The sequence below is a fragment of the Periplaneta americana genome, chromosome 11 (assembly GCF_040183065.1).
Source record: "Periplaneta americana isolate PAMFEO1 chromosome 11, P.americana_PAMFEO1_priV1, whole genome shotgun sequence".
NCBI classification, from domain to species: Eukaryota; Metazoa; Arthropoda; class Insecta; order Blattodea; family Blattidae; genus Periplaneta; species Periplaneta americana.
The window spans coordinates 132611005-132624467 of record NC_091127.1 but is presented as its reverse complement, the minus strand read 5'-3'; the positions used below and the strand labels follow the sequence as shown (position 1 = coordinate 132624467).

Here is a 13463-nt window from a genome sequence, read left to right as displayed (position 1 = left end):
ATGGCTACTACCGTATTTGCTCTTTATAATGAAGAACTGTCTGCTGGTAAATTACAAGTTAGTGTCACATTCGAAGAGTAGAAGTGTACGTGTGTTAAGCTTATAATTATACAGAACACAATCAGAGTGATATTTGTGTGAATTCGTATCTTTGGAATATATTTCACTACACTTGTGTTCTTCATGTGAAGTGTTACGGATTTATTTTATTTAAAAATATAACAGTTTAAAGCACTGACCTTTTCAATACTCCTGCTTTACTGTCCTAAACTAGCATTTATTAACATACCAATTTCGTGTAACTTTTTTCAATTAAACAGAGGGGTCATTTAGACAGCCCACCTCCCGAGTTTAGGATTTAAGACAATTAATCATTAAGTATTACAGTAAACCTTGGATTACGAGTAACTTGATTTGCGAGTGTTTTACAAAACGAGCGAACAATGAACCATTGAATGAACCACCACTACCACCATCTGCTTTCTCAGGTGATGAAAAGTGTGATGTTGAAGGAAGGTCTCGAACGCAGAAATATTTAATAAATTCCCATGGCACCTGTATAGAACTTCCCAGCATTATAGGACCCTTTATAACTCAAATTACGTATGTTTTTAATTAGATTGTAATTTTGTAACAAGTGTTCACCAGTTACGTTGATCAGGCAATGTTTTCCGTTGACAAAGTGCTGCGTCACTCGGATGTTAAAGATTACTGTTCATATTAATAACCTATTTTTCTGATGTACTTACGTTAATTTAGATTATATCGAATTCTCACCATATTACACAATGAATCACGTACAGACCAATAAACGTGTCAAACTAGCACCACACAATAACTCAACTTCGTACGGCTCTGCTTATCATCTAGCATTACTCGCAGCAGTCGATCTTCACTATGCAGGAACATAATTCGATCAGTTTCTGCTGTTTCCGATCAACCTAACCAGCTGACACCCGATACTGATAACATGCAAAATATTGTGAACAGATGGAACACTGATTATTTGAAATGAAATTAGAAAGTAGTACAAAGGTGCAAAATTATCCAGATCGGTAAGAAGGTACCGGTACCCAATTTACCGTACCTACAATAAAATACGAGTAATTATTAGATACGTGTAGATTGTGATACACTTCAGTACTAGGTATCTAATATTGTAGGCCTATTAACACAGTATTGTTACAGTAAGTTAATATGACATTTTAATAGCATTTGGTCATAGATGAGCATGGATTGTACATTATTCGGATAGAATGCGGGGAGTACAAGTACAATAAAATTATTTCAAACAAAAATAGTAAAACTTAAAAACTGTTACCTTGTTAATGAATTCGAAAGAGTTAGGTATACTGGTTTCTTTTCTCTCTATGAGGGCGGGAGGGGAACATACCATGCACCACGACTTGAGGTCTATTGTGCGCCCTCTGGAATGAGTTGCATGCCCACCGACCCCACCTACGCCGCACCGACCTAAACTCTAACACCCTGACGACCAGTCCCCGCCATCCTTCTAAACCCGTGTACCATTCTACGCCAACAGTCCCCCATGTTTTCCCTCTCAACGGTCTCAGTTGTAAACCCCCTCTCTTGTCTCCTCAACGGTCTGGTGTGTAAGCCCCCTCTCCCGTCGGAGTGGGAGTGGGTTCCACTGCTGGCCACCAACTACATTTCTTAACATATTCATGGAGGCCGGCCGAGAGAGTCAGTAGTTTGAGAGGGCCGCCGCAGGCGCGATTTGAAAACCAAGTAGGATAACCAGAAATGAAGATGAAATTATAAGGGAGGAAAGGAAATGGCGAGAATGAATGGGGTTCTAAGCACCTGATAAAGTTACCATAGGAGTGAGGGAAAAACCCCGAAAAAATCTCACCCAGGCCAACTTGTCCTAAGCGGGGAATCAAACCCCGGCCTGCTGGGTACGGGAGCGAAGACGCTAACACGAGACCACAGCGGTGGACAGGTACATTGGTTTAGTAAAAATTAAAGAACTGATGGTTAGAGTATAAAAACCATAGGTACTTTATTATGTTATAGTACAGTACTAGTTTTGGTACGTGATTATTAATGTCTTAATTTATAAATGTTAGTCGAAAGACGCATTTAAAATCATAGTCATTAAGAGCAAATGCTGGGTAACTTTAGGCGCTGGACTCTAGATTCATTTCGCAGGAATCATCACCTTCATCTCACTCAGAAGCTAGACAACTGTCGCAATTGATAAAGTATTAAAATAACGAATTAAAAAAAATCATCGTGCGAAAATTAATAATTGGGCTTAATGGTTTGTGAATTACCGTCTTTTTATGTTTCTAGGCGTGGCTTAAAATGTTTACTTGTAAACTATTCTGCAAGTGGCAAGAAATGCTAATATATTGCACATTGATTTATTCCGTATTTGATTTCTGTAAGGGACAATGGACTAGTAAGAAATATATACAGTAGAAGGTAATTTTCCTGTGTTGTTAAACCTTCGTTAAAATTTAATTAACTCATACTTCATATGACGTATCACTCAGTAGAATACTTTTCTGGGTGTCGAAAATATATTTACATCCGAATAACTCAATACAGAATTTTAAAACATGACTTTCGGAACTACATAGCTACAGTTTCCATCATCAGGGCCAATAGATACGATTCCATATGATTAGAGGGGTCGCCTACTCTGTAGGTCTCGTTAGGTCTGTGTCTAACTGCTTTCAACGACACCAATACTTATCTTGAAAGAGTATTGAACCATATAGCAGACCCCACTTTAAAGAATAGAAGAAGACTACTAACTTGTAAGAGTCTTGAGTCTTACCATACGTCATCTTGATAATTGCGGAGCGCATGTAACATCAGACCTGCCAACTTATGCGAGAGATGAAACCCGGAAGATGGATATTTAAATAATAATAATAATAATAATAATAATAATAATAATTCATTCATTCATTCCGGTGTCATAACAGCTATCGCCGTCTTCCGGAAACCAAAAGCCATTTCTCTCTGTTTATCCACTGGCCTGGCTCTAATCCTCTAGCATCCGTAGCTGCTAGTACGCCCTCCATCCAAGTCTTCTCTGGTCGTCCTTTTTTCCTTCTTTCTGGTGGGATCCATTCCATAATTATTTTCGGTACTCGTTGCTCTGGCATTCTTCTGATATGGCCATACCACTGTAACCTTTTCCTTTCTATTATATCTATAATGTCTGGCTCATCTTGCACTTCCATAATTTCTTTTATTCTCTATTTCTTATTTTTTCCATTTTAGATTTCCCAGCTGATCTTCTTAGGACATCCATTTCTGTGCTTAAAATTTATTTTTGTTTCCCTAGTTGGTATTTGCCAAACTTCAGCTCCATATGTTAGGATACTTTGGACTATGGTTTTATATATTTGTAATTTTCAATTTTTTGTAATATTTTTGCTCCACCAAGTAGAATTTAGAGCATTTATTGCTTGTATTGTTTGTGTAATTCTGTTTTTAATTTCCACTGTATTATCTCCTGTGCCTAAATAAGTGCATTCAATAGATGATTGTAATTCTTCTCCATTATCAAACTTTAAATTTTCCTTTTCTTCTCCTATACATAAATATTTACTTTTCCCTATATTTATGGAAAGTCCCCATTTTTATATTCTCCTTTTAGTTTTCTTGTCATATAATAATAATAATAATAATAATAATAATAATAATAATAATAATAATAATAATAATGGGACGAGACCACCGGCGTAGCTCAATCTATTAAGGCACTTGCCTGCCGATCCGGATTTGCGCTCGGGCGTGGGTTTGATTCCCTCTTGGGCTGATTACCTGGTTTGGTTTTTTTATGAGGTTTTCCCGAACCGTAAGACGAATGTCAGGTAATCTATGGCGAATCCTGGCCTCATTTCGCCAAATGCTATTTCGATATCACCAATACGATCGACGCTAAATAACCTGTAGTTGACACAGCGTCGTTAAATAACCAAGTAAAAAAATAAATAAATAATGGGACGAAAACATATCATTAAACACGAAAGTTATGTGATCACCTCTAAATCTCGGAGGTTGTAATATAAATGCGGGAATGCGGGAGAATGGAAGTCATGAGCTAATTGCGGGTGACTCGCGAAAAATTGGAGATGAGCAATTTAACTACAAACTGATGACAACAAACCCACAGCAGCTCCGATATGGCTGGTCCCTTGGCACAACTGTATACATATGTCAGATTCGTGCCGTCATAAATGAACCTTTCAAAATGCCCATACCCTGCTCAAGCGGTACTCCAGCTGGTAACCTTGTCCAGGGTCAATAACTGTGTCTACAATGTAAAGGAAGGTTGGTTGTGTGCGTGAACAGCGTAGTTTTAAATCGCAATATGAATCCCGAACACGGAAAAGCGTCCGCTTGTGGGACAAGACATGACTACAGAAAGTCTGTTTCCTTTTTATTCTGTAGGCCTATGCCTTTCGTCCTAACATCCCTATATATATTCGTCTTCTTATTCCACAGACGAAAAGAAATAGACTAGAGTAGGTACGCTACGTGTCTTACCAGTTTTTACTAAGAAGCGACTTGCTCTCACTTTTCTACCAGCTGGGTAGTTCCATATTTTGCCGCATGTTTTCGTTCAGTACCGGCATTTCATAGCAGCAGTTGCAGTGACAAGGAAGCAGATGAGGGTTCGTTAACGAGTACGAAAGAGTTACGACAATCCGAATAAAGGTATGCATATGAAAATTATTCAATTCAGTGACTGTGCCTTTTATACACACAATATATAGAAGTGATAATTCTTTTAGATCAGATTCAACTTTCTAGTAAGAAATCAGGTGAAACTTCGATTTGTCCACAAGCTCAACCGGGAGAGAAAACGTACTTAAGTCATTGAAACCATCTCACATTCCTCAGCTTCACGTCACTTAAATATCCCCTCAACTAACCCACTAACCTTGTCACATACTTCGGCTTCATGTCACTTAGCTGTCCCCATTTAACCCATCTTACCCATAACGAAACGCAAATCAGACGTCAGTCCTTTGTGTGGTGTAAGGAGATATCGAAGATTGGCCAAAAATTGCTTATAACATTAAATATTGCTTACAAAAGCACACGCATGCTGATTTTAAGGAATAGCGTAGTGCAGTTATAGGAAAATTCCCCCACCCTTTTTATATCAGGAACGTTCTTGGATCAGGCAATTATACAGGGTGTAAGGGGTATAAGTTCCGTCCTTTTCACAGTCGTCGGGGCCGGTCTACAGGGTGAAAAAATGTCCATACTACATAGGGTCAAAATTTGATAGTTTTCTCAGAAAAAAAAATCTTTTCTAATTTTTTCGCGTTATACTGCTTATATCGTTTGTAAAATTACGAAAACAATTACATCAGTAGGTATATCTAGCAAAGAGTTAATATTATTTAAATACATGCGTTTTCCTGAAATTAAATAAAATTGCATGCTTAAATTTGTTACTGTAATATTCTGGCGTGAGAGACGTGACAACGTGTTCAGCAGGCAGTACGTATATGTCAGCTGAGTTCAAGCTCCCTGTCCATAGATCTACTGCTGAGCGGATGACAGTTCAGTACCTGGTATTCGATAAACAACTTACAATGTTTAGAATTATCATATGTTATTAATTTATGGAGAAAGTCGTCGTAATTCAAGTGAGGCAAGAAGATGTACCGTCAATGTTTTCCACAATGAAGGCGAACTTTTGTAGCTGTTTCTCAACGATTATTAGAAACTAGGAGTCTCTTATCTCGTTTCTAAAATCATACAAACAGAAATTTCTTTAAAAATGGTACTGCTTTATGGAAGCGGGAGAGATTAAAATGTTGCATTTAAAAATGTTCGTGTGATTTTGTGCAGTAAATCATTATTGTTTATTTTTTAGACGTACAATAAAAATGGACCAATATTGCCAATATTGTTAAATAAAATGGAAATTTACCATAAAATTCTATTAGGCCTAATGAGATTGAAAGTTTGTATTTGCTGTTCTGCATTAGAACAGAGCATCTGTTTTGTACCTGTATGTCTGTACCCGCTTGAGCTGTACCGTGTACTTGTATACTCCCTCCTCCCTATCCAGCAACGTTGCCAAACGCCTAATATTGTAATAACGCTGATAACAACAAATAGGGCTATAGAGTCTTATTTTAAAAACTTGAAAAGTGTGAAAATTTTTCTACGCAGCGCTGTGCGACAAAAAAAAATAATTGCTCTCTGTAGAACTTGGTTTAGGTCAACAATTCGAAATTTAACGATAGAACGATTAAAAATTTTGCATACCGAGAAAACAGATTGGAGTTTGTGTACCTTAATACTGTACTTATAATGTTTCCATGGTGTATTCAAATCGATTTGGATACGCTTAACGCACGACCCCCGTTTTCATGCAATTTTCGATACGTATTGAAAACTATTTGAATACTGAAGCTGAAGTTTCGAAAATAATGTTGGTTAATCTATCATCGACATGTGAACATGTTAGTCATGTGTTATAATACGATTTTTCAATAACTCAGGCCTATACAATGTTGCGCTCGCTCTTGGTAAAACAGATGACAGATCAAACAAATGACGATCATTCATGTATGAAACCATTTTGAATACGATACGCGTTTTCATGCAACTCAATCCGTATTGAATACGATCCGATCCCACTTTTTAGGTTTATCGACCTTGAGATTCAGATCGTTTTGAATTCCCGTTTTCATGAAGGTTTCAATACGGTAAATGTATTCAAATGGATATTTTGATTTCATGTTTGTTTAGTATCTTCAAAGGCACGTAAAAGTTTTATTCACGTTAGTTAGTCCTCATCTGTTAATTTGTTAGAAGATGGCAGTGGATACGTAAAATCCCTATAATTGCAAGGAACTTTTAAGTGGTTGTGTGATTAATAATAATAATAATAATAATAATAATAATAATAATAATAATAATAGTACTTTATGGCCAGAACAAAGATACATATTGATTTTTTTATATAAGAACTCTTTAGCACCCCCAGAAGGAGTAAGCTACATACTCGTGCTCAGGGGGCATTCCACATAAGTTAATGTTGAGACATTTTATTGAATAACAGAGTAAAAAGTAATAAAAGAAAAGAAGAAAAAACATGTATCACAATAATTAAACTTTAAATTCTCTCTGTTAAAAGCAATTTTTTAATATTTTTTTTTTAAATAAGGAGCATTAGCAAATTGTATATTTGGGAATTTATTTATTATCATGCTATAAAGCCTTGGACCGAAGTTGCTACTGTGATTATATGCTACAGATGTAGTAGATTTAGGAACTGTCAAGCATATGTTGTCTGAGCTTTTGGTTTTATATTTATGTGAATATAAATTAAATATGTTCCGGTTTTCATGTGTGAAATTCAGTAATACATTGTTATGAATTTGATGGAAGTCAAAGACTTTAAATTCTGAATACAGCAGCTCTGAAGGATAATCAAGAGGTTTATTAAGGCATTTTTTATAATTATTTTCTCTAGCAGAGTTATTGGCAGGAGGGAGGTACTATAAGCACTACCCCATCCTATAATGCTGTAATTGTAATACTGGGTGTTCATTTCAAAGTGTGTCATGTCGTCACTGTTGTGAGTCAGCGATTTGAAGCGAGTTTCAGGTTTTATGTCAGAGAAGTTGCCTATTAATCAAGACGTTCAATCTGAACTTGAGAACGTGTACGGTATAACTTGAACGTCGTAGCAACAGATGGCGGCCTGTACGGTCTGTGTGCTACCATAACCTCTTTCGAGCTGTGTTTTACGCGGGCAAGTCGTACGCAGGGTATTTGTTATCAACGGTTGCGTACGGCAACATTCCACAACACAAATTAAATGCTCCGTGTCCATGTTGACCGTCCAAGTTAATGTCAACAAATACTGTACGTAACCCTCTTCCCACATCCCGACAATAAGAAAAAAACTCACCTCAGTACGTGTTTTCAAACAGTTCACATTCCTGCCACTACCGGCGTTACTGTGCATATCGTTAAGTACTCTTCAGAATGAACGCCGTACTTGCTAGGCAACTTCTCTGGCATATAGGTAAAACGCCTCTGCGGAAATGAAGGAACATTGAATTCTCTAGGCTCATCGGCTAGCCACATGACGGCATACAGCGAGCCATGACACACTTTGAACTGAACACGCAGTATAGCTTGTACTATTCCGAGAGAAATGCGAGATTGGTTTTGATGATTGTAGGTTATGATGTGTATGAAATAAGTTAGAAGTTCATTATACATGTTGCATTATTAAAATTACTTTATTTATGTCAAGTATGCTATGTTACGGGTTGCATCGATCCGCCGTCTCTGAGGATCAGTGATATGTTGCGGGCTGCATAGACACGCTGTCACAAGAAGAAAGATGCGCATATAGCCTATTTTTAGAGAAATAGCAATTGACATTTTTCCCGAATAAGCGCCCACTTAACTTTCTACGTTAAAAATAATTTGTTCTTGGAAATATCCAACTAAATTAATATATGTTGCAAGTTGTTAATAGGAGAAACCATTTAAACTTATGTAAGGGGTTATGTTAGAGGAAGAAACACTCAGTTTGAAAAACGGCGTTAGTAAGACGAGCTTTTCATTAGTTGTGCATGCTCTTGCTTACCACCTCCCATGAGGATGCCTTTAACTTCTTGCATTGGCAGATCGAAGAGTAGGGTCACAAATATTGACACTATCAAAACTGTTAATACTTCTGCCATGTCAACCTTAAGCAAGAAATAGAGTATATGCTGTAAGTTCAGTCTGCAAAATCTATTAACATCAACATAATTTGCTTAAAGATATTATTTTTACGGGCAATTCTGTCTTATGCGCAACGGGCTATGGACTCTTACAAAAATTATGGCAAAGCATACAGTAACACTTTCGACAATATCTAGCATATTAAGATTATGATAAAACCGTACATAAATTTTATCACTGAATCTTGAAAGAATGCTGAATTAAATGACTTCACTTAATTTGGTTATTAATTTGTTCTTTACATACTTAATTGTTGCAACAAATCGAAAATATACTTAACATAAGATCATATAGGTACATTTTCCTGGTAAATAATTGTTGCCGTTGACTCTAAATCTTTATCAGATCTTACATATTGGCTTATGACAGTTAAATTCAGGTTTTATTTTTGTAACTGTAAAATTATGCTAGATTCATAATTATTATATGCTGTGAAATTTATTTTTAACAAACCCTAAATTTTTTAACATATCACAAAACCTACATATCTTTCTGAAATTAAGTAAAAGGTGAGTTTCATATAGCTGTATGCAGGGCCGCCGACAGAATTTATGGGCCCCTATGCAATACTGTACTCGGACCCCCGTTGAAAAAAGTAACAATTACAAGTTAACAGTTATTCTAAACATAACAATTATTTGCAAAATAAATAAAAGATAACCTCATACACAGATACGAACTTAAAAATCTACACTTTTATTACGTTGAAAACTTTTAGCAAAACTTCACATTAGTACAATATATTATATTCATAAAACATTATTCTTAAACACCTGCATTTTCTAACTTGCAGTCCAACATCAACATACAACTCTCCTTGACTTCATTGATGCAAAATCATCAATTATATCATCAAAATTTAAAGATCTAGCAAGATCGCTCTCCAGACTAAGGAGCCAAAGTTACTAAGTCGTTCTTGACACATTGTTTATCTGAATACATTTTTTATTTCCTTCATTTTGCTGAAGGATCTTTCAGCATCAGCAACTGTCACAGGAATTGTATAGAATATTGTAATGGTTATGCAAATATTTGGAAATAAAGTATCCAGTTTTAATTTCCCCAGACTATTTAGGAGATTCATAGGTTTCAGTGGGGTTGGCCCTAAATTAGAGGCGTGAATTGATTTTAAATATTTCGGCTCATCACAGATCTCTTTGTTAATATCTTCATAATATTTTTCACGCAGTCTAACACCCATATTAATACCTTCCAATTTTTTCTGTCTCTCCTTGTGCTTCTCAGCTCCCGACTTATGCCTGTACTTGTCCATTGTGCAGTTAAACTATAACCAGTAACACTAATGAACAGAATTTACTAGACAAACGACAGCGAAAAGACGAAAGTTTCGACACGGAACATACAATGTATTGAAAAAGAAACGTATCCTGCGACTTCGGTTTGAGAGAGTCCGCTGGCATATTGTGGTGGGCCAGCCGGGGTTTGATAGTTAAAAAGGACAAGCAGGCATATGCCGGGGCCCTCAATTGTAGTGTCGGTGAACGTTAATGCGGGAAACCGTTATTCTACTATATAAAAGTCAGATATTTACATATGAAGTGGTAAATTGTATTAATTCTACTATTGTTGAGTTAATATGTCAAATTTATGCAACAAATATTCTTACAAAATTTTATAGTACCGGTATGTCTCTACGAATAATTATTCATGATAATAAAAAGTAATCAGACTCACTTAATCTGACGGGCCCTTATTGCTCACGGGCCCATATGCACTCGCCCCCTTTGCCCCCCCCCCCTTCTCGGCGGCCCTGGCTGTATGTATAATGTAAGATCTGATAAAAATTTAGGACCAATGGCATTATTAGGTCTGATTTTCCAGGAAATTGTACCTGCATATTTTCGGTTTGTTGCAATAATTAAACAAATTGTTTAGAACAAATGAATAATCTAAATTAAGTGGACTGTATGCCATTCAACCAGCTTTCTTTCGAGATTCAGTGGTAAGATTTATATATGTCTGTCACAAATAGTGTGGTAGGTAGTTTATTGTCAAAAGTGCCAGTGCATGTTTTGCCATAATTTTTGTATGAGTTCATAGCCCGCTGCCCTTAAGCTTCCTATTTGTAGGTCAATAAAATTTTCTCCATATTTAAATGTTGTTATAATACAAAACTTCGAAGATTGTATGAGATTCCAAACTTTTATAAATCGTCTTGAGAGGAAAATGAAGTTTAACAAGTAACTGATTAAATATATTTTAACAAGAAAATTTGAGAATAACTGTAAAACAAAAATGAATTATTCTAATAAATTTCAGTAGTATATTCAAGCGATATTAATTTATTCTATAAGTAAAATGTCAAAATAAACTAAAAGATACAAATTAAGTGTGAGAAGTAAATTTCTTTAGGAAACAGAAAATTGGTCAAACAAGTAAAATTCACTCATAATTTGTCACTTGTTCCGTGTTACAGGACGCTTGTCTTTGTGTTTAGAAAACATAAAAATCTGACAAATTAATAATTGTCGCTTGATTTTCTTGTCGTTTTAAGAAATAGATTCCTAATTGATTTTTTTCCTAAGTAAGACGAATGTCGGACATAGGCGGAGAGAGAACCGTTTCCTTTGGGGGTCAAAGCAAAACCATAGAATCCCCATATAACGGGATTATGGGGGACATCATTTACCTCCTCCTCCTCCTCCTCCTGTTATAGCTTAACCTTGGTACAGTATATCGAAATATAATCATTTGATAAATATATTTTCGGGGGCATCCATATCCGCGATGTTTCGGACCGAATTGTATAGGGCTTGAAATGTAGATCTACTACAAATTATAATAGGGCATAATTTAAAACAATCTCTCTTTTTTCTCTCTCCTACAGAAACACATTATTATACATCAATAAAACTAAAACAGTGCTAACGGAAACTTTTTTTATATTAGGCTTTCCTGAAGATATCATATGAAATGTAAACTCTAATTAGCCTATTATATTTAATCTCGTATTTAAGTTTACACATTATACCGGGATCACTTTTCTTTTTTCTGCATTGTTATGCAGTATGTTATTCATATTTCTTCTGAATTCAATATTTTCTAATGTTAATAGAAAAAGAGTTCAGACAAGGTTGGGGAGGGGGTAGTGCCCCCCAATGCGCCCCCGTAACTTCGCGTATGATGTCGGGTAATCTTATGGCGAATATTCGGTCTCATCTCGCCAAGTTTTATCTAGTTATCACTATTTCCACTATACAAATCTGGCTTTCAGGTAGTAGCTTCCTGTAAAGCAGGTTTGAATAATTTCAAGGAAAAATTATTCCGGGGCTGGGTAGTACTACCTGAAAGCCAGATTTATATAATACATTCTTTACAGGAGGTACGTTAACAGAAAGCCACAATTTAAAGTCACACAGTATTTGTGTGCACTCACAGTTGAGTTCTGGCGTCTTGTCAGCTCATGTGAGTTGTGTGGATACAAAGGAAAAATTGTGATGGTGTCGTGTATAGTTCCTGGGGTAGCTCAGTCGGAAGAGCGTTCGCGCACTAAGCGAAGGGTCCCGGGATCGATACCCTGGAACAATTTTTCCTTGAAATTATTCATTATTTCCACTGACTCTGAGTAATCTCGCAGCTGATAAAGCGTTGTTTAATAAAATCGATTAAAACAAAGAGAGAAAAAGAAAAGAGAGGATGAGAATGAAGACGTAGGAAGATGAAATTGAGAAGTAATAGAAGAAGATAGAGAGGAATAAAAACAGGAGACGTAAATCAAAAAGGAAAAAGATAAGTAGGAGAAAGAAAGAAGATAAGGTTTAGAAGGAGAGGAAGTGAATGAAGAAGAAGTGACTACGAATATGTCCTCGCCATTCGCGCGTCTGTCTCTCCCTCTCTTCTTACTTATTATTGTACTAAAAATAATAATCGTATTCTAGCACATTACAAGTTCTGGTTGAGATCATGAAGCATTTGATTAGCAGGTACTGATTAACAAAATAAATATTTAAAGTTTTAGGTAATACTACTGTAAATGAAAATTTCAAGCTTGAATCTATTGAGGTACTTATGTACTCTTGGGAGGAAAATTTGCAATTTTTATCCAATTTTTTAAATTATTTTTTTCCCTCATTACTTGACATAAAAATAAGGATTTTCAAATAAAGTAAACCCTTAAAATATTTTGGGGAGGCGGGGGGGGGGAGTAAATTTTTAAAGGTAAAACTGAAATTTGTTTGTTTTAGTCCTTGGCCCGCAATTTTTATGTTAGAACAAAATTTCTTCCACTACTTTACTCCTAAAAGGATATAGAATAAGCAGTGAAAACAGATTTTCCCTATTATTCTATTAAGAAAAAATGCCATTTTATTTTTTGAAAATTTCAAACATAACAATAAAAATTTAAGATCTAGGTATTTTAAATTAACTTCCTTAAGCAGGAGGACACTGTTTGTAGTTTGGCACTTAGCTACATGTGTGTGTGTCCAATACCTACCCACTTCACTTTGCGTGATAGGGTTCCGCATACTGCGGATAGATGACGGGACTGTGACCCATTTCCAAGTTGCACACCAAGTTGCACGTTATGCATGATGTATATCTGTGAAGAGTTATATCGTGTACTAGGGTGAGTGTATGTGTAATTGTTCGTGTAAGTGTAGTGTAGGGAATGGGCGAGGAAGGTGGGGAAGGGAGAAGGGGAAACCCGGTGCCGGCACGTAGCCTACTCCTGTCGAATAGCACCA

At 36.1% G+C, this 13463-nt stretch overlaps 2 protein-coding genes across 2 annotated transcripts in view; one reads left to right on the top strand and one right to left on the bottom strand.

Moving 5' to 3' along the window:
* LOC138709338 (nose resistant to fluoxetine protein 6-like) overlaps positions 1-13463 on the bottom strand; it is a 77265-nt gene that overhangs the window by 464 nt on the left and 63338 nt on the right. Inside the window, exon 13 of the mRNA XM_069840037.1 lies at positions 8618-8720. Within this exon, the coding sequence (XP_069696138.1) occupies positions 8618-8720 (103 nt within the window). The remainder of the gene's footprint in view (positions 1-8617; positions 8721-13463) is intronic.
* LOC138709337 (uncharacterized) overlaps positions 4632-13463 on the top strand; it is a 439964-nt gene continuing 431132 nt past the window's right edge. Inside the window, exon 1 of the mRNA XM_069840036.1 lies at positions 4632-4701. The gene's annotated coding sequence lies outside the window, so the exon portion shown is untranslated. The remainder of the gene's footprint in view (positions 4702-13463) is intronic.